The sequence below is a fragment of the Ornithodoros turicata genome, chromosome 1 (assembly GCF_037126465.1).
Source record: "Ornithodoros turicata isolate Travis chromosome 1, ASM3712646v1, whole genome shotgun sequence".
NCBI lineage: Eukaryota > Metazoa > Arthropoda > Arachnida > Ixodida > Argasidae > Ornithodoros > Ornithodoros turicata.
This window is the reverse complement of record NC_088201.1, coordinates 233,800,139-233,827,624: the sequence shown is the minus strand read 5'-3', so window position 1 is coordinate 233,827,624 and position 27,486 is coordinate 233,800,139. Positions and strand designations below refer to the sequence as shown.

The window sequence follows — 27,486 nt, the reverse complement described above, 5'->3', positions numbered from 1 at the left end:
GATTTATTTTTCACTACAACCATCTTCACCGGGGCGGTGGTAGTCGTCTCCAGTCGAGGGGCTTCATGGCATTCATGCTCATCTGGACAGCAGTGGTATTTTTCCTGTGCTTGAACGGGAGGCATCTGCAATGAAGAAGGAAACATTCATTTCTATATCAGGAGGACGACGGTGGTGGAATTGTACCATGACGTATTCCTCGTAACCATATACACGTCTGCCGTCACTTCTTCCTGCTGTTTGTGGTAAAGTTGATTGTGAAGTGAGAAAATACGGCACAGCGAAAATAGTTTGCAAGGTACTACTGATGGAAAAAGCTTGACAGATAAGAGAAGATTTCGAACCGTGTTAAAAGTCACCTCACTGCTAACTTAGAAATCTCAGTTATCGCTTATGATTTAAGAAGAGAATGAAACTTCATCTAGTTAAGCCCACCATTGTAAAACGGACAGAAATTTTTAACAGTCGTCTTCATGAAGTTGTTTCTGCCAGGCTGAGGATTGGGCACACGCATTTGACCCACAGCCACCTCCTCCGCAATGAAGAGGCTCCGCATTGCATGCAATGCAACGAGACGAAATCTGTCCTTCACATGCTGATTACATGTCCATCATACGATACACACAGACTTCACCATTTTCACGAGCTGTACACATACCATACACCTCTAGATCCCTCCCTTCTGCTGGGGGATGAGGCTCTCTTACCATTTGAACGGGTTTTTAACTTCTTTCAAGACATTGGCATTTTAACAGCATTGTACAGGGTGTGTGCAGAAAAACATGACCCGCATTTTTACATGTAACTCGTTGTCTACTTAGCCGAGGAACTTCCGGTGGCGCACGACGGCGTATTTATGCGTGCGAAAGCTACGAAAAAATCCTGGAAGCCATACTCAATGTAAAAAAATAAACAAAGCGCGAAAACATGGGCTTCCATGCATTAGAATAGGGCGGTCATGACACTGCATGGTAGTGTATTTCCGTCTCATAAGAGTTATGTGCAGGCACCGCTAGGGGAACTGCCGATTAGCATCCATGTGGGACATCGTTTCGATTTATGCACCGATAGCTCCCCTAGCGGTACTTGAACACAACTCTCCTACGTGCACCATGTTGCCCTTTCACGTACACCCTGTTGCCCACCATGTTGTCCTATTCTGATGCACGGAAGCCGACGTTTTCGTTGTTCCGTTTATTTTTTAAGCTGGGTATGGCTTCCACAATTTTTCTACAGATTTCGCACGCATAAATGCGCCATCGTGCGCCACCGGAAGTTCGTTAGTTAGGTAGGCAACAAGCTATGTGCCTAAATGCGGGTCATGTTTTTCTGCACACACCCTGTAGTTTTATTATTTGATTTTTATGTCATTTGATAGTGTAACTGTAAAGTCTTGTTTAACTAAATCACTATACTTTTAACTTGTACTTTTATTACCATTGTCTTGGCGCATTATGGCCTTCGTCGCTTATGCGCCAGGAAAACCTGAATCATCATCATCATCATCATCAGAAGAGAATGGAGCGTACAGCTTTGGGTTGCAGTTCACGTGCGTCCAACCAGCGCCTCCTCTATTACTCAATGCCTCTCCATTTGGTCAGAGGTGCTGTACTGCGCATGCGTATTAGTTCACGTTCTCTCGTTTGACGGCGCCACTACCCTACACCCAGGTCTGACGCGCGCTGACGTCACCTGCCGCACGTGTTCGTGTTGTGATGTTTTCTTTGTAATCAATCGCAAGGAAGTGCTTGCTGCACACAACAGAACAGTTGGAAGTAGTGTTCGGCTCCTAATCTTTCCTGGCTATCACTTTCTACCACTTCTTTCGTAACGCGAGATCCGCAGGCACCTCGTGAAACGATAACCCTTGCTCTTTTTTCTTGGTCCCAGAAGTAAAAAAAAAAAATGGCAGAAGGGAGTACGCAGTACCGCATTTTTTGAAACGTTCGAAACCGCGCTTATCGAAATCAGTCAAGAGTGCATAGCAGACGACAAGGGGTATAGGGAAGTGGCGCCCTCTACGTGCCCTCCGGGGGAAAGGGAAGCGACTCGGCGCATCTGCAAATGGACAGGCATTGAGGAATAGAGGAGGCACTGGTCCAACTTGCCACAAAAAAAGCGTCTACCTCCCGTTTTCAACATCAAAGATAACAAAAGAAAACGACTGTGAATGGTAGGTTAGTCCTGAGCATTTACCAGAGTTGAAGTTCCGTTATTAGTGCGCACGGCACCTGACTCGGGTTGCCAGCCGGCGGGGTGGCACACAACAGTACGAACGGAACTGACAGTTTGATGTTAACGCGGAGCGTTCTTTAACTACTAACGCCGAAACGCGGTATGTGTTCTGGCCTCGTAATAAAACTAGGAGGTGTACATGCACCGCGTGTAAACGGAGCAGTAGTACGCACTCATTCACATTCGCACCCCGACCAATGCAAAACCTGTTTCTAAGTGCCGCGCTGTAGTGGCACTGACGTCAGTGACTGTGTCGTAAACTGTTTATAATAAACCGTTTATAAAACCCGATCTTGAGGCACTCGTGTCGGATGGGATGGGGCCTCGCAAGAAGACCACCACCCACAGAAGAGGAGTCCCTCGACAGGAAATGGCGCACGGTGACAGGACAATACTTGTGTGTAGTCTGTGTGCCGCTTCAATGCGCAGTTCTTGCCCATGAGAAAAAAAACTCTTATACTCAACCCAATACTGAAGCATGCCTGTAGGAAGGCAGACAAAAACGCAAAGACGTTCACGAGCGTCGCATCGGAGGTGCCGGCGCAGTTGCGTCCTGGTATTCATAGACCTGTTTCACTGGGCCAGGTGGCGCGAGTGACCAGCAACATCAGCGACCCCAAATTATGCAACACGCGGTAGTTTAGCAGACGTCGCGGCACTTTCAAATACACGGTCTCGAGTTGTTCGCACTTTTGAAGAAGCACTGCTTTCTCTGTGTATTTCTTACATGTTTTCTAGCTTTCATTGGCACCATACCGTTTGAGACACCAGGCAAAAGCCGCTAATGAAACGAGCGACTGTTGGGATCCGTGGTCGTTTGGGCCCGAAATGATGCTATGCAAACTTCACTGCAACAGCCCTATAGTGAGCTGCGTCGTGAGTTGAGACCTGTCCATCTGGCATCGTAACAAAATCTGGCCTACTCTTCAACGTGACGTCATGAGTCTTCATACAAGATTCTTTGCATATGTAGAGAACAAGGGAAGTGGTTTCTGCAACTTTTTTTCTTTTTTAACGCGACAGCTGTATTGGGCCAGCTCCTCAGAAATTTCGGTTGTCTGCGCCGAAAACTCCGCTCCGAGGACAGGTGGCGCCACGGGAACCGTAAGCATCGAAAAGTTTATCGCAGGTATTCCGCGTCCGAGTCCGCCCCTCCAGATTCGGGCATTAGAATGCTATGTTGCTCAACATTCTGAAAGCGAGACTTGACGGCGCCGAAGGCGACGCCTTGCTTCTGTTGTGGTGCTGGACTGCCAGCATGACCATAGGATATCCGCAGGATTTTCATCTCCGTGCCAGGGGGGAGTGTCGAGTGGGTGGTGCGTCACGCCCGTATCTACTGCTTTTATTGTACAAAAGAAGAGGGGAGGCACCCCCACACACACCAAGTCGAACTGGCTGAGATAAGAAGAAATGGCTCCAGTTGTATTAGCGAAGCTTTCACTTTTCTGGTGGACAATGAGCGTGAATTTGTATTTCAATCACAGAAATTATTCCGCCTGTATCACCACTTATCTTGTCCATTAGAGTATGTTAGCACGTGCACAAAACTGTCATTTTGATCTTTGATTGTTATCTGACACACGATTGTTATCTGACATACTTGTTTCGACGCTGTGTGATGGCATTGCGCTGGTGCACATGATTGTATGGGTTTTTTCTGTCATTACAGTTTAGTTGTAAAGCGCTTGGTGTGTGTGTGCCTCCTCTTCTTGTCCCGTCTGTATGCGTGTATTCCTGTTGTAGTATGTACCAACTAGCCCAAATTTCCGCACTGCTTTCGTGATGTTTTTGCCCCCTCTGGTCGGTATTTTGAAGGGCGTTGCCAGGTTTCTTGAAGGGAATTAGGGGGAGGGTGCTGGGGCACGTCCCTCTATGCAACAACGGTCGTTTACCGACTTGCCATGTTGGTGGCTGTTGTGCAGAGCCGTAGCGACGGGGCCGCGAGGGGGGCAGCCCCCCTTGGTGCCCTCGCCAAAGAGGGTGCCGAACGGCACGCCCTGGCAAGTCTGTTGGACAGTATCAAGCGGGAATGAAGATAATTTGAATCTACGATCTCGGCACTGCACATAAGCGTTTTCTTTTCTTTGTTTACACGGTTTCTGAGGGAAACGGGAGAGGGGGGCGCTTCAGATTTGCCCCTCCCTGGCCGCAAAATCGCCTCGGGACGCGTCAGCTGTTGTGTACGCGTTCCTTAAATCCACTGAGGATTGTCGTGTCGTCGGCCCCCCAGGACGCAAGTGAATGCTTCAGAGCATACATCGCAAGAAAAAAAGTGTAATTTATGCTCCGCTCACTCGAGTTGCCCGCCACCGGCAAAAGCACAACTGAACCCGAAACTGAAACCGACTGAAACCGAAACAATTGTGGGAAGGGGAAGGCTGCATTCATGGAGGAAAGCAGAAAAGGAGGTGCCCCAACAACTCTTCGACAGAAGAGAGAAGCCTGGGGGCAAGTGACGTGGGGATAGGAGGTCAGCTGTAGCTTCTTTGGAGCCTGGCGGGGGTCACGTTACCCGAATTGCCCAATCAGGCCACTTTGGGGGCCACTTCGGCGCGCTACCACCACACCTCTCCAAGTATTCCAAAACTATGCGTTGGGGTCTCCGATAGAGATGTACGTGACCGAAACCGAAAAAGGCGAGCGGTGACGTCACTGGAGTGGCCCCCAATCTCGGCTTCACTTCTCAGAGCAAGAGGGCTCCTCCTCTCTTTCCTTCCTCCGTGGCTGCATTCCACGAATGGGAACTTGTTCGCTGCCTCCTTTTGAAAGAAAAGTTGGACCGAAGGTCGCGTCCCTTTCAGGGACTATGGTAATCCCCTGAAGACCGTGGCCTTTCGGGTACGATCTTGTTCGCCCCTATAGCTTTGAGCGTAGTCCAACTCTAGCAAATTGGTGGCGCTGTCGAATACTATGACGTCATTTGTTTACAAAGGAGGAGAGGTCTATTGGACGATTGCTGTCGCTTTACTCCTTCTTTCATCAGCAGGGAGACAGCTAATATTTGTCCACGCTTTTGAACGATTCCTTTCTTACTTGTAGCGCTTCTCTCTCTTCTACTCCATTGCTCCCTCTGTTTTCCTCTCTCATTCCTTTACTCTTCCCTCTCTCCCTCTTCTCTCCCTCTCTCTCACTCACTTGGACAGCACGTTTCACAGTTAATGGTATAGCAACACATTCCCTGACTGATATGCCCTACGAAGTGAAGTGTCTCTGGAAGAGAGCCACCTATATTTCGGGCAGCGACTGTTCTAATTCTGGGCACTGTCCTCATCGTTGGCATTGTATTAAAAGGGCACTCAAATACAAACACAACTTGTTCTCAAATGGAAGTCTGTGTTTCAATTACTATAACAGACGCAAAATTAGTTCGACGCAAAAAACAGAGGCATCTTTGCCGACAACGAATGAATTCCACAGGAAGGAAAGATCGGCGCTATTCAATCAGATAGCAGGAGAAATAAGCGCGCATGCCTATAGTGCACGTGTGGATGTGGAACCGGTCGAGTCGTAGCGTTGTGTACATGCGCGGCATTATGCGCATTGCTGCATTTTTCAATACGGATTTACTGAATTGGAGCCTACAGCAGTAGTCACAGGTCTTCTGGTGACAACAACCCATGCAGCACACAATATTGGGCCCATATTGGCTGGTCATTGGCGATACGGGTCCAATATGGGGCCCGTCTCGCCAAGATTTACCCCATATTGGCTGAAACTGGCCAATATGAGTCCCATATTGCCCAGTTCGAGCCAATATTGGGAAAATCCTGGCGATATGGGCCCCATATTGCCCTTGTACACCCCATATTGACTGAAAATACAGAAAATGGTACGTACCCATGTTGCACGAATGCCTAAGCAGCACGGCAAGATTGCACGTTGAAGCGTGTGAAATGCCGAATTCAGTACGTCGTTACATCCAACAATTTCGCGCAGATCATACACATCGTTCGAAACAGTCAACGTACGTCGGAATCCCATTGTAACGTTCACTAGAACTCGACAACTCAACTTCCACGTTCTGGAAGCAGCCGCCATCTTGCTTCGCGATGCCAATGCCAATCGGTCGAGCTAACTGAGAGCGAGCGGGTCGTTTAAGCGAAATCACGCGTCCTACAACTAGTGCGCATGCGCGACAATCGGATTGGACGTTTCATGCGGGCTAAAATGTCGCTGGTTCCTGTAATGATAACGGAATTGCTGCAGGTCAAGCAAAAAACGCAATGTTTGATAGGAAGGAATGGCTCTTTTGTAAAGTTAGGTGCTTTCAAGCTGCTACAAGCAGTGTGAGTTGCTCTGGCGTATGTCCGTCACCGTCACGAAACTGTTTCGCTCCTTTCTACTATTGGATCGGGTTGAAAATTTTTGGTTCGTAGAAAATTGCGATCCCAATCAAGGCTTCTGAGGGATCTTTGACATTGGCAGTTCCGTGGGACTGCATGTGTCCTCCTGCAGAACGGGCGTAGCACCCGTTCTTCGCTTTTGGGGCGATGCAGTGTTTTCTTTTTGTGCAATTGTATGCGACGTGGATCAATGAGATCTGCATAAATGAAAACGCGAAAAGAGAGAAGTAATATCAGTTGTGGATGTTAAACCGGATAATGCTTTATTATTACACGAACTCCCTGTTGGCGTTATCAGAGAAATATTGGCAATATTGGCACAAAATGCGCTTATTAATATGGGCCACCCATATTGGTAAAACGTTTTGCGCCAGTATTGCCAATATTTCCTGGTTTCCTGGACCAATATGGAGACTAGTTGCACTCCCCATATTGGTCCAATATTGGCAGCCCATATTGGGCCAATATCGGCAATCTTGGCAGCCCATATGTGTCCAATATTGGACCAATATTGGCGTGCTGCTTGGGAATTTGCTTCGGGCAGCGACACCAGCGTGCTTCGTATGTCGCGCAATGTTTTTCGCCGGAACTGCTCCATGGCGTGGCAGGCACGTTCACCCGCAGCGTTCACGGGCAGCATGGACTAAAAGCACCCGATGTGCACCCGATGTGTACCCGATGTGTACCCGATGCGCGAGCCGAAACGACGTTTACTCTGTAGTGCCGAAGCAGGGAGGAGTCCGATATAATTTTGATTGTAGCTTCATAATGGAATCTTATTTTTTAATGACGACAACAAACGCGAAGTTAACGCAGCGTGTAACGCAGCTTGAAGAGACCCTTGCGGTGGTATTTTAGTGCCCCTATTAAAGTGTTGGGGGATGACGTGTTAAAGGTTCATGTGAATTGTGAATCGACACACAATTCGCACGAGCCCAGGTCCCCCAACGTCGCCATTTTCCCATCTATTTGTTCCTATCCCGATGCGTGCAATGCCGGAGGCCGCCCTTAGATACCCCATTGTTACCAGAAGTTGGCTTGCGTGGATTGTAGCGCGCTAAAGATCCAGTTCAAGCACAATCCAAGCCAGGCCAAGTCACCGAAGGAGAAATGGACGACTGCAGCGCCCGCGGCGCCTGGTACGACAGGTACGCTATGTGATGCACGCGGCCGTACACTAGATCCTTCCGATCGCTCAACACGTTTAAAAACGGGACCAAAACGTGAAACACGACAGAGAAAGTTGTTATACGCGTCTTATTTGGACATATAAAGACTAGATTCATTCGCAGAAACAACAAAAACATTTTGCCGCTAAACTTAGCGCGCTGAAGTGATCCGGAACGGCAACAGTGGGTATCTAGTGGCGGCCTTCTTCGTTGCACGCTCTTCCGAGGTGAGTTTGGGGGACCTGCACGAGCCTTTAACGTGTCAACGTTTCATCCCTAACCCTTTAAACACCGTGCCAATGATGAGAACCGTGCCCGGAAGAACAGTCCTTGTTCGAAATATCGGCAGCTCTCGTCCTGGATACTCTTACCTTCGTACGTCGTTACCGGTTTCCTGTATTTGCTACACTGATATGCCGTATGATAGACTAATTGATAACATACTTGCATTCTTCGTCGTCAAAGTAGTTTGACGTGGAGCACTCCAGTTTGTGTCTGCACTCGCATTTACACTTGCGCTCATCCCACTCCCAGATCAGTCGCGTGTCGGAAAGGCAACGGGACTTTTCCGTGAACTTTCCACACTCGCATCCACAGCTGTCTTTGTTGTACCACTACGACAGAGAAGATGAAGACGGGTGTAAGGGAAGAGGACAGTAAACATTTGCCTGGTCTATACCTAAATAATCATCTTATACAGTACACTCTAAATCTTTTCACACCTTTAAAGGTGTAATAGCGTGCATGGCGCACGCCTTTCGCACAAATTTTCTTAACTCGAGTGTTGTCTGTCCTCCAAAAATTCAGTCTTGCAACATCTCAACATTGTTCAACAGTATTGTAGACACTTGAACGTGCTCGATTATCGATAGCGATGCATATATGCATTAGCTCGTACCTACGATTATCCAAGACATAATGAAAGCAAGATTTGCACTGACACTCGATCTTTAGTATTGCTTTCCGAATTTTGTAAAATATCATCCTGGAGATGCAATGTTACGCAACCAGATTGAATGTGCATAGCGCACACCTTTAAAGGTGTGAAAAAGTTTACAGTGTATTCGTGGCTAGAGTTGGGAACCCGGGATCCCGATGTCCCAGGATCCCGGGATCCCGCGATCCCGCACGATTTTTCGATCCCGAAAATCCCGGGATTGCGGGATATCAAAAGCAGCCCCTATGGCTTCAACTTGCAGGCTCTGTGCAGGAGCTGCAGGACGTAGTTTGATGGAAACGCTGGTTCCGTTGATTCGTACCCTCAGGTGGGAAAAAACAATCCACAGACCGACTGCTGTGGCGTCGCTCATGATCCGAGTTGCCTCGCGACGTAAACCCCCAATTAATTAATTCCGTCGATTCACTCCTTGAAGCTTCAGTCCGCAAAAAGTTGCCAGCGCAACGCAGGAGCCCACAGTCGTTGCCGGGGAGGGAGGGTTCCGGCCAGCACACGGTTTTTCAGTCTTCCTTGAGCTGGAGGGTACGGCTGTCTCGCCGACGCAAGCCCAGCGTCCGCGTGTTGTGCTTACATCACCAGTAACCGGTCGAAGCGTGACAATCTCCGCCGTTCTCTACTTGGAAGTTGAGCCAAAATGTAATGATAATAGCAATGTGTGGTACTCAGAATGGCAGTGTTGTATTCAGTACATCGAAAATGGTTAAAAATTGGGCTGTTCGGTACAGCATACTTTAAAAGCGATAAAACCCCTGTGCCTGTGTGTTGTGTCGTCTGTTGACTTGTTCCCCGGCACGGGGGTTTTATCGCTTTTAAAGTATTCAGTAGCAATGTAGTAGCAAGTTCACTCTGGGTGAACTCGGAGTCCTTAGGGGGTGATATATCATAGAATGGAGCCAGGGTCGGTGCGTCAGAAAGTAAGGCAGAAAAAAAGGGGATTATAGACACACATACACCTGCGTCCCGCGAGAGAATGCCCTGAGAGCTGTCAGTTAGTCACTTTGGTGACCGGACCGGTGGCTTCAGAATTATGTCTGGGATTCCTCTTCTAGTAACTGTCTTCCACGGCACAAAAGTATTACTAGTATTACTTAAGTAATACAGGGAAGTAATTGTATTATGTATTATAATAATAATAATGAAAATAAAATAAAATAAAATGTATTGTGTATTAGTATTATAATACAATTTTTAGCAAGTATTATGTATTTGTATTATAATACAAATTTTGGGTATTCCTGCCCAGCCCTGGTCGGCGGAAAATTGAACATGTTCGATTCCGCGCGGGCGACGTCCTAGTGCGTTGAGTGCCACTTGCCGCGCTAGCCGCTAGAGTATAGAGGGTGTGATTTCCACCGGCGCAGCGCAAATGTGCAGCGCGCGGACGCGCAGCCCAGTTACGTCGGACTATATCTGCGCCTTAACCGTCGCTAAAATGTGCATTTCTTCCTCTAAAACGGTTTCGATGAACATGGAAAACACGCGGAGCTGGCGCGTTACTCATTGGCATCATACTCTGAAATGAGACAATCTGTCGAATGACAGTGCTGCCTGTACTGCTTTCTCAGTTATGTTGGCCAGCTTTAGTTAGCAAGGGCAACATGACGAGCAGTTCGGCCTAGTTGGTTGCAACAGTTTTGCGATATACCTTTACAGAAACAGGAGTAAGTTCAACTAACATAAAGCTTTGACTTAAGATTTGCACTGTCCAAAAGCGCGAAACACGAACAGTTTGAAACCCGGTCATTCCAGACCTCTGATTTTGCAATTTGTGATTTGTGTATTTCGACATATGGGATTTTGAACGCTGGAATATCGTAGCATGCCCATGACGAATACCTGATAAACAGTGCAGTCACGTGGCTGTAGAATGCAGTCACATTTACAGTTCTTGTGCCTGAGGACCGTCATCTTCGCGCACTGAAGAGTGCCCCCTTCCACGAGATTGAACAGGAGCACCTGCACAGATGAGAATATACACTGTGAAAGTGGTCATTTTCGGAATGATCTAGCTTTAGCGTATGTAAGGTGCAACGAAATACTGTGCAGGGAAAGGACGTATTTTCGTTACTGCGTTCGTCAATGAAATGTACCAACAAGACCAAATGGATGTTTCAGCGCACCGACTAATGTATGGGCCTAAACTTACATTGAGGAGTGCCTTTAGTATTTCTGCTACGTTCTTCAAGCCTCTCGTTTACGCCACCTACCTGTCTGCACCCGGTATATCCCTCCACGGCTGGGGCAATCTCGTACACGCCTTCGAGTGAACATGGCACGAGCGGATTCGCGTGTATGTTATCCTTGGGTTCTATCATGCCTATCCTTTCCTCCTCATGTATGATTGCCTACGTTTCTACGCTCAGACTCCTTCTCAAGGTGACTCCAAAAGAGCTGCCTATAGTTGTAGAATGAGCCTTAGCCACTCCGCGTTCCAAGCCTAGAGAAATCTTTATACACGCCTCAATAGGTATAAACATCAGGCGAACACTATGTGTAGAAGAAGGATGCTCGTGTGCCGAGGAAACTTCAGCGTTTTCTTCCTCGTCTTCGCAGTTTCGTTTTGAGGGGTAATTTTGCGACACCCTGTCACACGGGTGCAATCAAGGCTGTAACGTGTCAACCTGCCACAGAGAGCATTTCATCTAATGCCCATTGGGAAGTGGACACGTTAGACGATTGGTGGTATAGCACGCACATTCGATGACACTTGGTTTCGATGATGATTGAAGACTGCTCCGTGCTACAGTGAACTAGAAGAATGTAGTGGAACGACCTCCCCCTTGACGTGACTATCGCGGCGTCGACAGCAAGCGGCGGTGCTGCAATTGACGACTATGGAAACGCCACAGAGTTAGTAAGGATGAAGCGCAGAATGAGAATACGATTATTATTTAAATTGCACTTAATTACAATGGTAATTAATTGTTACCAGCAGAACAGAAGAGAACAAAGATCTAAATTCGCAAAATTCTTGAGACGGAAACGACACGGTTTGGAAGGCATGCCCGTGCGATCCGGCAGCGCAGTGTACTTGGTGATCACAGCGCCGCCGACACTTTCGCCACTTGCACCGAGAGCCGCCCCAAAGCGCAGTCCCTTCCGTTCGCTGCACTATGCCTCTTCTAGTTCACTGCACCCGTGTTTCTTCCGAGATATTCTGCAGCGCCATCTAGTCTAGGGCTTCCGTAATTTCGGTGTAGGTGCTCGTCAAGATGTAGTCAACGATGAAAGATGAAAGTCAGTGAAAAGGTTAGCCAGCTGTAGCGATCGAACCCACATCTTCTGGATTACCGGTCCAGGGCTCTACCAATTGAGCTAAGCTAATACGCCTCTCCAGCGACTTTCGGGGTGCGCCATCTGAAGGGACGACAAACCAGCCACTCACTCTCACTCACCCTCCTTTCACTCTTACATTTTTTGCTCACTCATACACACATTCATACGACGGAAATCGACGCAAGCGGCACCTGTTGAACAAGAGAGAAACTGATGTTCTGAGGCTGGAACAACATAGAAGGGACAGATACAAACAAACAAGATGTAGTGCCATGCAGCCGGCTGTTGCAGGCAATAGAAACAGGCGTATGGCCGGGACTTAGACGTGTCAGGTGAAATAGCATACACGGAGGCAAGCTGGTGGGCTTAAAGGTGCAGTGTAGAGGCACACAACTTTGTTTCTATTTTTTGTCGGTATGGAACGTTCGGCGGCCGAAAACTGTTTTCCCACAATTAATGCACCCGTAGCGAAATTGGGACGCCTGCAATACCCCCCCCCCCCGAATCTCTCGAGCGCGAAACACCCTCCCTTCGCTTTCACGATAGACACGTGATGAGCGCCGCCACGCGCGTCACTGCGTCACGTGAGTGGTAGGGACACTCCTCATTGGCCCTGGGATCACATGGTCGAGGTGAGCAACACCGCGCAGGCAGGAGCGTCTGCTACCGCTTCGGAGACGCCAGGTGTTCTCCGGCTGCGTGATGTCGGAGACGGAGGATTTGAAGTCTGTCAACGACACGACCTCGATTTTTTGGGGACCGCTGACACCACGGGAAGAACGAGTGGTGTAGCCCGATCTAACTGTGTGTTACACAGCGATACCCCAGTGCTTACAAACAATGTGTAGCCTGTCTGACCGTTTTCATCGAACAATCGGTTCAGCGGCTAACAGGTGGCGCCACAATAACGCCGTCATTGCTTTCTTTCTTTTTGAGATTGCACAGAAACCACGGATATATTACTCTTGTGATCGCAATGTTATTTTGTCAAGCTGCATATAGATTTTGTTTTTATTTTTTTATTTTTAGAAAACGTGATATAAATCATGTACAGAATAGAAGTCAAGAGGAAACAGCTCGCAATGTTCGTAGCAGACGGTTTTTCCTACCAACGAATGAACGGGCTCTCTACCGCAAACGTCACAGTAGAGTGGGTGTGGTCTGCAGTTGGAGCGCTCCGACCTGTCAGCGCGGCAGCGATTTTGCAGATGAATTGCGCTGCGGTGAAACAACTTTGGACAGAAATATTTGGTGGGAATGCTTTTCACATACTGCTTTACAAGACGACAGCAGTTTTTTGGCCATGTTGGATACCCCTTTAATGCTCCCTTAGGATCCATCACGAGGAAGCTTGAGCTTGGGCATTTATATCATGTTGTGTTTCGTTACGTGTCGTTGTGGTTCTACTCAAGGTTAGGCAGACTTGGTCATCGTCGAACTTAAACATGTCGTTATTAGGAAGAACCTGACAATCGTTATTCGCTCGGCATCTACCCCGATTAAGGAACAGAGGAGCGACGTACAGGGACAGTGACGTTTTCCGTGTAGCCTGGATAGCACGTGACCATTCCAAAACATCCACCAGAGCAGCGATCCACCCGGACTACTTCGGGATAGACGGCAGAATGGAGGTAGGGTGACAGAAGGGTTTCGTACTCCATGCGAGGCCTACAGTACGTCGTCTGTACAAGGACCTGTACGGCGGTCAGGTTGCAGCGATCATGCGACTTGTATGTCAAAGCTGCAAGTAATTTGACAATCAGGTCGCGTTTTTAAATGCGTTATGACACGTATATATCCATGTCGAAAGCCATTTTGTGGCCACGTCGCAACAAGTGGAAATGGCAGCTCGCCTTCTGTGGCACGGTATCTGACATGGGTCTAAAAGCACAAATTCTTGGACTTGCAGACTTGGAAAAAGGACTTGCACGTAGGAAACAGCTTCCTACCCAGACAACCATAAATCTCCTGAGGATATCCAGAAATGATCCAAATGTCTAATGTCATTTGAACAAGTCCTCATCATATGCGGATGATCATCCTCTTAAAAACATTACAATGCCGATATCCATAGGGCAGGCATCTCCAGCGGATGTCCTTAGGAGCATTTGTTCTGTCTGGGAGTAAAAAAAATATCTGATGCTAGACATTTAAAGACATTTACATACGCAATATGTCCACTGGATGTTTCTGAATTATTGTCAAGATATTTTCTGGACATCCAGCGACAATGAATACATCCATGGGAGATCCATTAGACAACAGCTCAATTTTCAGGGATACCGTGAAGGTATGAAATGTCCAGTGTCGAACATTGTATGAATATCTGCAGGATATAACATGGTTGTATGGGTACTGGCAAAACACAGAACTTGATCGCACAACAGGCTCCCAGTGGAACCAAGTAAGAACCTGTTTGTAAGTCAAACGTCGTCATGCGAGTACTGGACAGCTGTTTCGGCCTTCTTGGGCCTCATCAGCAGTACGCAGGCAGGCAACGTTTGAGCGGATGGCGTCAGAAGGCCACGGCACGATGATGCCTCGTGATGGTACGTGATGCCTCCCGTGCAGCCAAAGAGGTCCTGCCGGCTTTTTCCCCCTTATCCTCTTGACTGGCTTTGCACTGGGCTTTCAGAGGTGTCTTATGGCACCCTGACGAGAGGCATCACGTGCCACGTGACATTCTGACGCCATCCGCTCAAACGTTGCCTGCCTGCGAACTGCTGATGAGGCCCAAGAAGGCCGAAACAGCTGTCCAGTACTGGCATGGCGATGTTTGACTATACGTGCTATAATGCTATACGTGCAGCAAAAGAGCTCCTGCTGATTTTTTTTCCCCAAGTAAGATCCAACCGTTACACGCAATGTTAATGAAAAAATGGCTAGGAAGCAAGCGAGCTGGTGAAGATGATGCATAATGTAAAAACAGTGTTGTGTCTGTCCCTTCGTGTTCCCTAGTATCGGGGTTTTTACATTATGCATCACGCAGTCTGTTGTCGTTCACGCTTCTTGTAGCAGTCACGATATATGTTATATCTAAGCGACGAGCGTCATATCTGACATTGTGTATGTTGCGTCTCTATTGCTCAACGTCACGGATTTTTTTGTCTCGATAGTCACCGTGCACCGTACCTCTACATCTACGTCTACATCTACATCTACGTCTACCTCTACATCTACGTCCCTGCCCTTGCGCCGTGAACGTGTGTAATATTGCCATAAAAAGATGTACGTCAACGTTCTATGGGGTATTGGGTATTGTGGTATTCCCGAACCATACTCTCCGCATCCCTCAACGAGCTAGACTCCCGCCCTCTCTCTCACACACAAAATTGCTTGGTCCCTGGCCACATGCAGCACACCAACGCTCTGCCCTCAAGGCTCTCTTCGCCTTTCTGTACATCATAGGACTTCGATCCTTATTGTGAAGGGGCTTATTATTCCATTCCCCACATCACCACCATCATGGGGTAGAGCATCGCCCCCGGCGATGAAACTCCCCAGCCATCATCCCGTAATAAAGTTGTTGTTGTTGTTGTGGTATTGTTGGCATACAGGGCAATGAATTGGCCGAGAGGGCTGCTGCAGCTGCAGTTTCTAGCGATGTTACCCCATTTGAATTACCCCTACAGGACATTGCATCCGCACTAATGAAATCAATTTATACAAACTGGCAAAACTTCTGGGACACCCAAAGACATGACAAGCTCCATCTGATGAAACCGAACAGACAAAGACACGGAGGAGGCTCAGAAAAACGTCCGCTGAGTGTCGTGCCATCAAGGCTTACCATCATGGCATACGACATGCATTCATCACTCGTGGGTTTTTACTTCGCGGAGAGGAGCAACCCTCAGTGCGAGAACTGTGGTGAACTTCTCTCTGTCGTACATATAACCATTGGTGATTCGGCTTCAGACGCCACGGAGCTACAACGTCGAGCTGACAGAGAAGCTTTACGACGGGCGCGAGCGCGCGAACGGCAGCGCAGAGATCGCGAAGACCCAGCTAGTCGTGCAGACGAGGCCGTGAACAAGAGAGATAGCGACGACTGGATCCCAACGTGCGTGCCGTCGAAGCAGAGGCAAGGCGGACTCAGCTGCAAGATCCAGCAACACGTGCTGACGAAGCGGAGGCAAAGAGGCGTCAGAAGCAAGTGAAAGCCCGTGGTGTCAAGAATGGCTTCGCGAGGCAGTTCAGTGTGCAATAGATCTCTACCCGGGAAACGTCATCGTGACGTTGGTAGACAGACTGAAAGCGAAACAAATCGGAAGGGGACGGCTGGGTTCCACGAATGGGCACTTGTTCGCTCCCTCCTATTGGAAGAAAAGTTGGACAGAAGGTCGCGTCCGTTTCAGGCGCTATCGCAATCCCCTCAAGACCGTGACTTTCGGGCGCGACCTTGTTCGCCCCCTAGCTTTGAGCGTAGTTCAACTCTATCAAATTGGTGGCGCTGTCGAACACTATGACGTCATTTGTTTACAAACAGGGAGATGTCTATTCAGCTTCGAGCGTGTTTAAAGGAACTGTAAAGTGAAATATAACTAGAACGTTTCAGGGTACCATTATGTAGAACCTGGCTGTGTGTATCACACGCACCCACACAAGTAATCACCTCTCAGTTCTTCATACTTGTCGCGCTAGTCAATTTTGAACACTTTTACAAACTGAGAAGTGGCGACACTCAACGTTCGCAAAGAACAACTTGGAGTCGACCGCAGAATGGCAGACAGCCATCACGTAATAATGAATTAGAACGCAACGCATTTGAGACAGGCTACTAATTTACCATTATATTATTTTGAATAACGACAGCAATTCGTGAGGAGTTCGGTTTCAAATGTTAACGGTTGTAACGTCCGAGTTCCGTGCATGCGAGGTGATCTGCGCCATCTGCTGGCCTTTCTGTCCATCCGCGTGTCTGTGTCGTCTGCTCGCCGTATCGCTGCTGTTTGCAAAACCTCGTACCCAAGTGATTTAAACGAATGTGGGCTTCGCGTTCCTGTATCAGCAGCCAGTTTGTCAGAATACAAGAACCGTGCACTTTCGCAATGCAATTCTAGCTGCACTCGCGAGAAACGCACTATCTCGTTAGTCCGATGTATCTCAATAGCTGGTGCGCGAGTCGCCTCATGGATGGGGCGCTTCTAGAGTCCGCAGGCTTGCTTAACGTAGCAATCTTTGAAATTCGACTGCTGTGAAAAATGCTCTGTATTCAGCAAAACTATCATGTACATGAGGCGTCAAAGTTAAAAGCTTTCAGAAACCATACGGCTTGCACAATTTGCCGCTCACTTTACAGTTACTTTACAGTTAAATGTCAAGCGATTTGACGTGTCGTGTCACATGTCACAACATACTTGATGTTCATAACCATCAGTACAACAACAACAATTTTATTTTCAGGAGGAGAGTGGGGAGGTTCACCGGCAGAGGCTCGCGGTTCGGCGGCGCGGGTTCATAACCATCAGTAGAGATGAGTGCGGGTATGAAAAAATTCGTACCCGCAACCGCACCGAACCCACATCCGCAGCAATCTCGTTGGTGCAACCCAGATCCGCTACCACACATGCCGACGCGTATCCGCATACCTGCCGACGTACCCGTAGCCCAATGCGTAGGCTTGCTTAAGTTACGCCACATGATGGTCACAGATCGAAATGATTGATTGATGCAGGGGACAGTGACCGGGAGCGAGTCACTTTTGCAACGCGTCAGACGTTGGCGAGTGCTGACATAGTTGCCGGCGTACTGACGCAAAGCGTACCAATTGGGGTATCGAAGGATAGCCAAAATAACCCTATGTGGCTAACAGCAACAACAAGTTTATTTTAAGATGAAGAATCTGATATGGAACGTCTTGGAAAGCAGATAGCCCTATCTACTGGCTGAATGTTCGAAATGAATCGGGTCATACCCCAAGATCCGATGGGTTGGTTTCGCGCCTATACGGGTACTGCAGGTATACCCGCGTAATAAGAGGAGGCAGTGCAGGTCTACCCGCATCTAACCCGCAACCCGCGATGACACGAAAATGTGTACCCGCGAAGAACAAACGTGCGCGGGTACCCGCGCGGGTATAAGCGGGTATACCCGCATCTAACCCGCAACCCGCGATGACACGAAAATGGGTACCCGCGAAGAACAAACGTGCGCGGGTACCCGCGCGGGTATCAGCGGGTATACCCGCACCGCACTAATCTTTAACCATCAGTACCCGTCAAGTCAACACACACACATCATACCTCAAGGTTGGGACATGCTGTGGTGGTGAACGGTGTCACCAATGACTGTGGTCAGTGAAATTGCCGACCTATGCTGGAATACCATTCAAGTAGGCTACGCCTTAACACAGGGGCCCCAAACTCAAATCAAGTCGCGGACCCCATTCATCTTATGCCTCATCAAGGACGGCCGGACAAAAAAGAAATGACCGTAATTACAGTAAAACACCATTAACATACCATGAAATAAAATAAAGATACGCACAAAACAAGGAGCGGTGTACACTCTTAGAAATGAACTTCAGCGCATAGCACGCTCCTGGCCAACCATCATCTCGAATGATATCGCTATCTGCCCTGATTTGTTGAAAACGGTAGGCGTACATTTTTTATGTGACTATTATGAACAGCATAAATGTCACAACAAAGGCGTACGCCTCCCAGTTTCAACAAATCAGGGTAGATAACTGTATCATTCGAGATGGTGGTTGGCTAGGAGCGTGCTATGCGGTGAAGTTCATTTTTAAGAGTGTAGTTACTCTGCAGCCGGATGATCTGCAAAATTCATTACTGAAAAACTCTATTGGACAGACCCAGGGGAAATAAGCTGTATATGGAAATCGTGTACTCGAAGTAGGAAAAACGATTCGAGAGAACCAGCGTACGCATTTCTTGACGAACGATCATGAAAATGTTCATGAGTTCCGAAATGATTTCCTATTTACACACTTTCGTGTGACTCCTATTGATTTGTAGATGATCGACTGATCTCTCTTTTTATCATCCTCTCTGCGTCTCTCTAATAGAACCGCGAATGATAACCGGAGAACCTGCCGCGTCCATAAGCTCGTGAACTTAGCGTGGGGATTGAGCTGGACATGTCCTAATCTTCACGTTGCTTACAATGTTAGTTTACCACAGTGCACACGAAGGCCAGGTTGCTGTTAACCTATAACTTGGTGTAATTCAGGAGCCATCATTAGTGTTCTTATGCATTTGTGGGGCCGAACATGGACATGAGCAGCGCTATGTCACGAGCGAGGGTAAGAACAATTCCTAAAAACCTGGCTCCAATTCTAGATTTTTCCAGGATCGTTGGTGAAGGGCCCTCGGGCCACAGAATATCTGAGTGCACGCCACATGCGGCCGCGTGTTTGAGACCCCTGCACTCTTAAAAATGAACTTCACCACATAGCACGCTCGTAGCCAACCATCACCCCGAATGACAACGTTCTCGCCCCAGATTTGTTGAAAACGGGAGGAGGAGCCTATTTTGTGCCGTGCATAATGAGCACAAAATAGGCTCCTCCTCCTGTTTTCAACAAATCAGGGTCGAGAACGTTGTCATTCGGGGTGATGGTTGGCTAGGAGCGTGCTATGTGGTGAAGTTCATTTCTAAGAGTGTGCCAGCACTTTACGTCATAAAAAAATGAACGAAGGAAAACAACTACGTAGAAAATGGTGTATCTTTGCAAATGCAGACACTCTTTTTACGCGTACTTACTTGGTATCGGATGTTGGCCTGTAATGAAATTGATTTGTATTAATCGAAACGGTTTATAGACCGGAGCAACAATTTTCCAATCGTTTTGATATAGGGAATGGGGAATATAATCTTGGGGATCACAGCCCGCACTTAGCTGCTGGCTTTCTTTTAATTTTTGTCTTTTTGTGGCATGTGCGCTTATCCATTTCCTTTTCGTTTTATGTTTTTTTTTAAGAGAGGGATTGCAAGGTACCATTATTGTGAGCCATTTCTTCTGGCATCATCAATCGTTGGAACGACAGACGTGACACAATATAACACAGAGGCAGAGAAGAGAACGCCAAGAGAAGCGAGACACATGTTTACCTACTGATGACCAACACACGATCACACACAAGTCGTATTTATTTTCGTCGATCACGTGGTTTGCGCAAATTCCCAGCTCATCATTGACAGCCCAGACCTCAAAACTATCTGTAATAATGCTTTTACCCACACGACAGCAGCAAAGACATACACACACACACTCAAAGGACAAAATATCCCAGCGCGGTATCGGGAGGCCCGCCGGCGTCAAAAGGAAGCCACTTCTACACCCTTCCGAGCGCTCCGATTGGCTGGATGAAAAAGTGTTTGTGGTACCGCGCTGCGAAGCTGCGGCAGGAAGCGGTTCTCGAAAAGCGTCTGGAAATGGATCGCGTGCGCCGCCTCGCGTCTGAGCCCAAGCAGCACGCCAATATTGGCCACGTCCTGGACCAATGTGGGCTGCCAGGTTGGCCAATACTGGTCAATATGGACTGACTATATTTGTCTAACATGAAAAGTGCAACCAGGCTCCCTATTCGACCAATATTGGCTGCCTATATTGGCAAACCCATATTGCCCATATTCAACCAATTTTGCAGGGATAATGCCAACATGAGTCTGTGTATTAATAAAGCATTATGTGCCACGCCTCTCCTGCTCAAGGATCCGGAATTGCGGTAAGTTATATTTTTATTTTGTTTAAATTTAGATTATGTTAAAGACCCAAACGGGTACAACAACGAATATGACCCTATATGACCCTTAAACTACGAACCCACTTCTAGAGTACAACGGAGCGAAACACTTTCGTTATAGCGACGGACATACTCCTCAACGACTCGCACTGCCACTGTAGTAACTCGAAAGGACCTAGCGTTACAGAACAGACATCCCTTCCTATCAAATATCTTGTTTAGCTGACCTGCTGCTTCCGTCATCATTACACAAATCAACGACACGACATTTTAGCCCGAATGAAACACCCGATCCGAGTGTCGCGCATGCGCATTACTTGTAGGACGCCTGATTTCGCTCGAACTACCACGCTCTGACTCGGTTCGACCGATTAGCATCGCGAACTAAGACGGCGGCTGTTTGCAGCAAGTGTGCCAGTTAAGTTATAGTGCATGTTAATGTGGTCTTTGTCAGGTATATTGACTTGGAACAATGTGTATTATTGCGGGAAGTTTTTGGACGTTACGACGTATTGAGTTGGGCATTTCACACGTTGTAACGTACAATCTTGCCGTGCTGCGTGGGCATTTGGTACAAGTACCAATACGGGCACGTCCCCCCATTCTCCGCATTTTCAGTCAATTTCCATTCCAATTCCACATTTCAGCACACGTGCAATATAGGGCTCATATTGCTTCAAACATGGCAATATGGGGCCCATACTGACGACATTTTTCCCATTGCTGGCTCAAACTTGGCAATACGGGCCCCATATTGCCAAACTTGAACCAGCATGAGGAAAATCCAGGTAAAACGGGTCCCATATTGGACCCGTATCGCCAACACCCAGTCGATATGGGCCCAATATTGCGTACTGCCTGGGAGAGGGCGCGGGCATTCGTGTGCATCCGGCGTTTTTCGGCTAAAACATAAAACGCGAAACCCGACCTATAGGCCAGGCCCTCAGTGTACGTACGAACATGCGAGTAGAGAGCTGTGGAGAAGTTGGATCATGGTAATGGTCCGACGTTGAACGCGCACTGAGGTGGCCCATAATTATTGTTTCTCGAAGGCGGCAGCGCCCTCTGCGAGAAATAAAAAGAGCTCCTGCAAGAGAACGGCGAGCGCAGGTGGGCGCGCGGGAGGCATCTGTTACGGAAGGATTTTTTGAAATGTTCTCCACCCCTTTCAAAGAGTGCGCACGAGAATGAGGGGACCAGGAAGATACTTCGCGACATCAACATACCCGCAGAGTGATATCGTGACTGGTGACGTAGCCCGCACGTCGGGAGCGGGTATCAGCGCGTAATCTGAGATGCACGAAAGGAGGAATGGGGATCTGCCGACGTCAGAGGAGGCGACTGTGCCTGTCGGCAGCGGACGCTTCTTTGTTCCAAAGTGCAATGGGGTAGTTGGTGTGACATTACTAGTTTAGGCTGCCAAGGGGGACGTCGGACAAAGTAGGAGACACGACAACAGAAACAGCTTACTCTCAACTGACGAAATTTAATGCAAGGAACAAAAACATCAGAACTACAAGATATGATGACGTCAACAGCAATGACAGCAGGGTTAGCACACTCAAATGGCGATATCACGATCTGTGCGACTGTCAGTTAGATAACCACATTCCGCAGAAGACAAGGCTATTGAAGGGGAGCTAACACAATCGGGACCATGCTGAAAAATGTTGAAGGCCTCGTGTATCTCCCTCACTGTCTGATTGGGATGCTTGGCAAGCGTGCATGTGCGGTCAAATAACGGTGTACAACCGCAATCCCTTACATGTAGTGCAAGGTGACCACTGGGCGTGTTTTTTAGTGCAGCCGCATGTTCAAGTAACCTAACATTAAGGCACCTTCCAGTCTGCCCTATATAGTACTTGCCGCAGGTCAAAGGGATTTTATAAACCAACGATGTGTCACATTTTACGAAAGGCCTCTTATGCTGGACTTCACAACCCCTCATATCTTGTAGTTCTGATGTTTTTGTTCCTTGCATTAAATTTCGTCAGTTGAGAGTAAGCTGTTTCTGTTGTCGTGTCTCCTACTTTGTCCGACGTCCACCTTGGCAGCCTAAACTAGTAAAGCTTCTTTGTTTCTCTCTGCGAAGCTGATTGCGCGCACAACGCGCAGCTAAAATATTTTGCACGGCGGCTCCTGATGTAGAGCTTGACGAATGAGATATGACACATTAGATGTCGCCTCGTCGACCTTTTAAGATTAATTCGTTTGTGTATCAACATCATATTGCACAAAAGCGAAGATCGCATGGGTTCCCAGAAAGTAGAATTATCTCTAATAATTTGAGACATGGTTACAATAACGCTAGTGTTTGTACGTACGTTCCAGTCTAGGCGGCTCAGGACCACGGTACCGTGAATATGCGTACTGCAATGGAAAAATGATCACGTTAGCCTCGCCCATATGAAATTGTAATTTATTGGAGACGATATCGTAACCCATGCTTTTGCGCAAAGATCTGGACGGCGCACCCGTGGACGTTCGGTGCTGCTGAACTCAATGTAGACGTTGTGCGATGAATTTGGTTGCCATGGAAACGGATACCATCATGTTTAGCTTCCTCATTGGCGAAAGATTTAAGAGAGCTATGAACTCTGCCAAGCTGGCCCGCCGACTACGTCAGCTCCAAACGGCGATTTTAACTTGTTGCCTGTGACACCTTTTGTATAGATGAATCCGGTAGGTCCGTATCGTCACCGCATTGAGCACGCTACTAGCCAATCATCATCCTGAATGACAACGTTCTAGCTCCTGATTTGTTGATAACGGGAGGCGGAGCTTATTATGTATCCAATATGTACTGGCATTATGGCTAAAAAATAGGCTCCGCCTCCCGTTTTCAACAAATCAGGGACGAGAACGTTGTCATTCAGGATGATGGTTGGCTAGTAGCGTGCTCATTTTTAAGAGTGTAGAGCAGAACGTTATGTGTACCTCCGCGTTGGCGTCTGATTGGGCGCTACGATTCTTCAAATGACGTAACAATGAATAGAGTTATCTGGATTGCGGTACGTCTACTCGCCTGTGTAAAAAAAAAAGTGCGTTTTCGTATTAACGCTGTACACGTTATGACGGGGAAGTATTGAACAATAAATTGTAAGAATTACGAAGCGTAGAAGAACAATATTACACCTATTACACCGGTAACTAAACACCTGGAGGTACGAGTTCTTACCTCCTTTAGGGACCAATCATAGCAGGCGATGTTTCTTTTACAATGCCCGCATATCTGAAAATCTTTGTCACTTCTAACTAAGGACACGAGGCATAATGAGTAGGACACTCAATGCATTGTTCATTCCCACTAATACTTCTTACACATATCCTAGCGTTAACGTTAGGAACTACACTTTTCTGGGGCAAAGGACGTCCAAGTGTATTGTGCTCCACCAGAGAAACTATTCTTGAAGTGCGCATGCTAACCTCTAGTAATATCCTCCTTGCTACACTGGAAATAATCGGACAGATCCGCCTTACTCCGGTAGAGATGAATGAACGAATGAGTTTATTGTGCCCAAGAACGACCGCAAGAGCCTTGGTGTTGGCGCACTATCAAATCCCCGGGCTAAATAATTCGCGAGCGGATGCACCAGTCGACGAACTTTCTTTTTTACAACTATCTGTGCGATACCACCTACAAGCTGCGCACCGTGTGAATGAGTGGGAGGGGCTCATTATTTAAATAAAAACTCAAATGAGCTTCGTAAAAACATAACATAACTTCTAAAGCAGGGCGCTATCGACATTAAAATGGGTACTGCCTCTTTTGGGACCTTCAGTGGACACCTTTTAGAGAAAAATCTTCCACCGAAGGGGGTCATTTGTTGCTGTAATTAATTGGTTTCGGTTTACATATTTTGTCGGGACTGGTCGCGGTGAAGCCCAAAGGGACGTAATTCGTTTGTGTCATTCATTGGTGTAAGGACGTGGATAAGGGAATGGAAGAGCGTCCTTTTGCACTTCAATGCGACCAGCCGCTACAAAAACATGTAAACCGAAACCAGTTAATTACTGCAACAAATGACCCGCTTCGGTGGCAGATATTTCTCTAAAAGGTGTCCACTGAAGGTCCTAAAAGAGGTAGTACCCATTTTAATGCCGATAGCGCCCTGCTTTAGAAGTTATGTTTTTTTTTACGAAACTCATTTGAATTTTTGTTTAAATAATAAGCGCCTCCCACTCATTCACACGGTGAGCAGCTTGTATATGGTATCGGATCAAGTAAATCGGAATAAGTAAACTTGTAAAAAAAGAAAGTTCGTCGATTGGTGCACCTGTTCGCGAATTATTTAGCCCGGGGTATTAACTTAAACACCCGGTATACAGCAATACACGTTAATGATATAAAGGAAATGGCAGGAAGACAATAATTCGAAGCACTATAGGAGGTTGAAATAACATACATACAGATGATAAACATATGGGGCACATAATATAACAAAATGACAAGAGGGAACAGGCTCCAAAAGTGCAATATTTCAGGCAGCATTTTAAACAGTCCAATCACGAAGAGAAAACAAGGTAACTAGACAACAAAAATTAAGGCAGCAGGAACAAATAAGTCGATGAGGACGACTGAATTTAAAACAGACAAGATGTAATGCTGGTTTGAAAGGCAGTATATGAAGGCAAAATGTCACACAAGGACTAAAAAGAGTTCACCAAAATTTGACATCGTGCGAGTGGGTCATAAGGACAGGTTTTACGTACATAGAACAACGGTGGCTTGGATTACACAAGAACGGCGAAAATTTATGCAACTTAGCAAGAGTGGGGAATCAGCAGTGGAGTGTGCGCATTTGTAGAGGAACGTGACGTCAGCAGTTTGGCGCCGCGGTGTTAGGTGGACGAGTTTAAACTGTTTTAAGAGGCTATACAGTAGTAGAATATGCCTCGAAGCCAGGGACAGCTCGAAGGTAAACATTGTGAACAAAAATTAAGTGCGCGTAAGGGAAGTCAAGTGCAATAGTAGCCAAGAACAGAGTGACGAATCCCGCGTGGATGTCGACAAACGCGTACGTGGACCCTTGAAGGGGAACATCGTCACATCACACGCGGAAGACGAGACACTGAACTGAATAGTCCCCCACTATCGTGGAAAACGCGGAGGGTAGGCCCCTTCTGACAATAGACGACTTCAGAAATTGCACGGATGGCCCACCAGAGAGCGCCGTGTTGCGAAAGCCCCGCTGCACCTTGGGATTTAGTTTTCATGAGTCAGAGAGAAGCAGAAGAAGAGCGCAAACGTTTCCGTTTTCTCTTTCCTTCACCTCCCGCACCTTCGAGCAACAGGCAGACGAGCACGAATGTAAACTATTTCCCACGACGCATTGCGCGATGCGCGTGACTTGGGCGACGGAGGGCCCCCGTGCGGAGCACAAGGCCAATATCTGAAATCGCCTATTAGCATAACTCCGAATTTGTCACAAGAAGGCGTACGCCCCCACTTCAATCACCCCCGTTCTTTCTTTTTTTTCTTTTTTTGGAAATGACGGGTGTAGTGTCCTATCGGGACCACTGGCTTTTTTTAAAGAAAAACGAATAAAAACAAAAATCAAACGCTTTTACGTGAAAGAGGAAGTAACTAGTAACGAAATTAAACAACAATGACCCTCGCATATTGCGTAAGACGAATAAAAATTAAATTTTATCGCCGGTTTCTTGATGGCGATCCGACCTATTGGCTGAGGACCTTACTGACCTAACCTGAGGCACAGTCTCGACGCCCGCACCACCTTGTGCGTGCCTTGGGGGGGGGGGCACCCCCCAGATTCCCTCCCAATCTGTAGAGCCTAACTTAACCTAACCTCACTAAAGTGAGGTGATTTAGCCCAATTCAACGACCCTACCTTTAGCAAGACGGCAAGTTTCGAATCCGTTAGGCTGAGGATTCCCGTGTTTCTCCTATGCTAAAAGTGAATCAGATGGGGTTGTTTAAATGCATATAAAAAAAACTTCTAGTCCGCAGAATTTTATAATTCTTACATTTTTAGATTCAGTATATGATCTTCTTCCATCTCTATGCAATATTTACATTCCTAACCGTTTCACAATTTTTTAAACACGAGTGGTCCCGATACGGAACTACACCCGAAATGACAAGAGAGCATAGTGTCATTTGAGGTTGTGGTTGGTTTATGGGCATGTCATGCGACTAAGTTCCGCGCTAAGAGTGGTCACGTTCATTCCACATGGTCTACAACTTCTAGCACTCCTAACAAGCGTCCAGCTAAGAGATAAAAGCAGACTATAGAATCGGACCCTGCTAGCCAGTAAAAGACACCTGATCGCGAGGTTTCTCCTATTCGCGAAGATCTAGCTTCCCAAAGGACAAAAGAAAAACGCAAAAGAACGAAAGTGCTTTGATAATATAAACGCACAAAGGTGCCCTATCGCAAGTAGCGCGCTAAATATTGCGCGGTGCGAAATAAGCGCGGAGTGTGCTTTCGGTGCTAATACTAACTGTGACCTGTCTGCCCCAGGGCCCACTGTCCTTCACGAAAAGCACGCCGCTCGTTACTAGGACACTGCGGACCAACCAAGATTCCAATAGATCGCTACGGTCGCCTCAGTCGAACGTGTTTCAATGTCACGCTATTGACGTTCGAATTTAAATTATGTACATACCTGGCGGTCCCAGTACTTCGGTGTTTGCGAAACGCAAACTACCAGCACGGAGAAGAGAGTCAAGAAAACAGTGACCCGTGTGGAACCCATGTCTCTCAAAAACGTCTCAAAGTCGCTCGAGCTCTTTCTTCACCTCATGATCGTCATCACCTTCATCTCGA

The 27,486-nt window shown here is 47.4% G+C and overlaps 1 protein-coding gene across 2 annotated transcripts; it reads right to left on the bottom strand.

Moving 5' to 3' along the window:
• LOC135377185 (uncharacterized) lies at positions 1-27,486 on the bottom strand. 2 transcript variants are annotated; one of them, XM_064609463.1, is made up of 7 exons: positions 27,326-27,486; positions 23,020-23,065; positions 19,713-19,730; positions 13,508-13,725; positions 10,545-10,664; positions 8,199-8,364; positions 1-125 (listed from the first exon to the last, which is right to left on the bottom strand). In XM_064609463.1, exons 1-7 carry the CDS (start codon positions 27,413-27,415, stop codon positions 79-81), a joined length of 705 nt encoding a protein of 234 aa, XP_064465533.1. In that variant the 5' UTR covers positions 27,416-27,486; the 3' UTR covers positions 1-78. The 2 variants fall into 2 exon arrangements, with proteins under 2 accessions (XP_064465533.1, XP_064465532.1); XM_064609462.1 differs by having other exon boundaries at positions 8,195-8,364; positions 27,326-27,483.

What these genes read in the sequence shown, in the direction of transcription:
- LOC135377185 (XM_064609462.1), bottom strand. Translation starts at nt 27,415, where the DNA reads ATGGGTTCCACACGGGTCACTGTTTTCTTGACTCTCTTCTCCGTGCTG. An exon ending in CGGAAAACGTCACTGTCCCT is followed by an intron (nt 10,665 to 13,507) that starts GTACGTCGCTCC and finishes TCATCTGTGCAG; the next exon opens with GTGCTCCTGTTCAATCTCGT. An exon ending in TTTGACGACGAAGAATGCAA is followed by an intron (nt 126 to 8,194) that starts GTATGTTATCAA and finishes TCTTCATTGCAG; the next exon opens with ATGCCTCCCGTTCAAGCACA.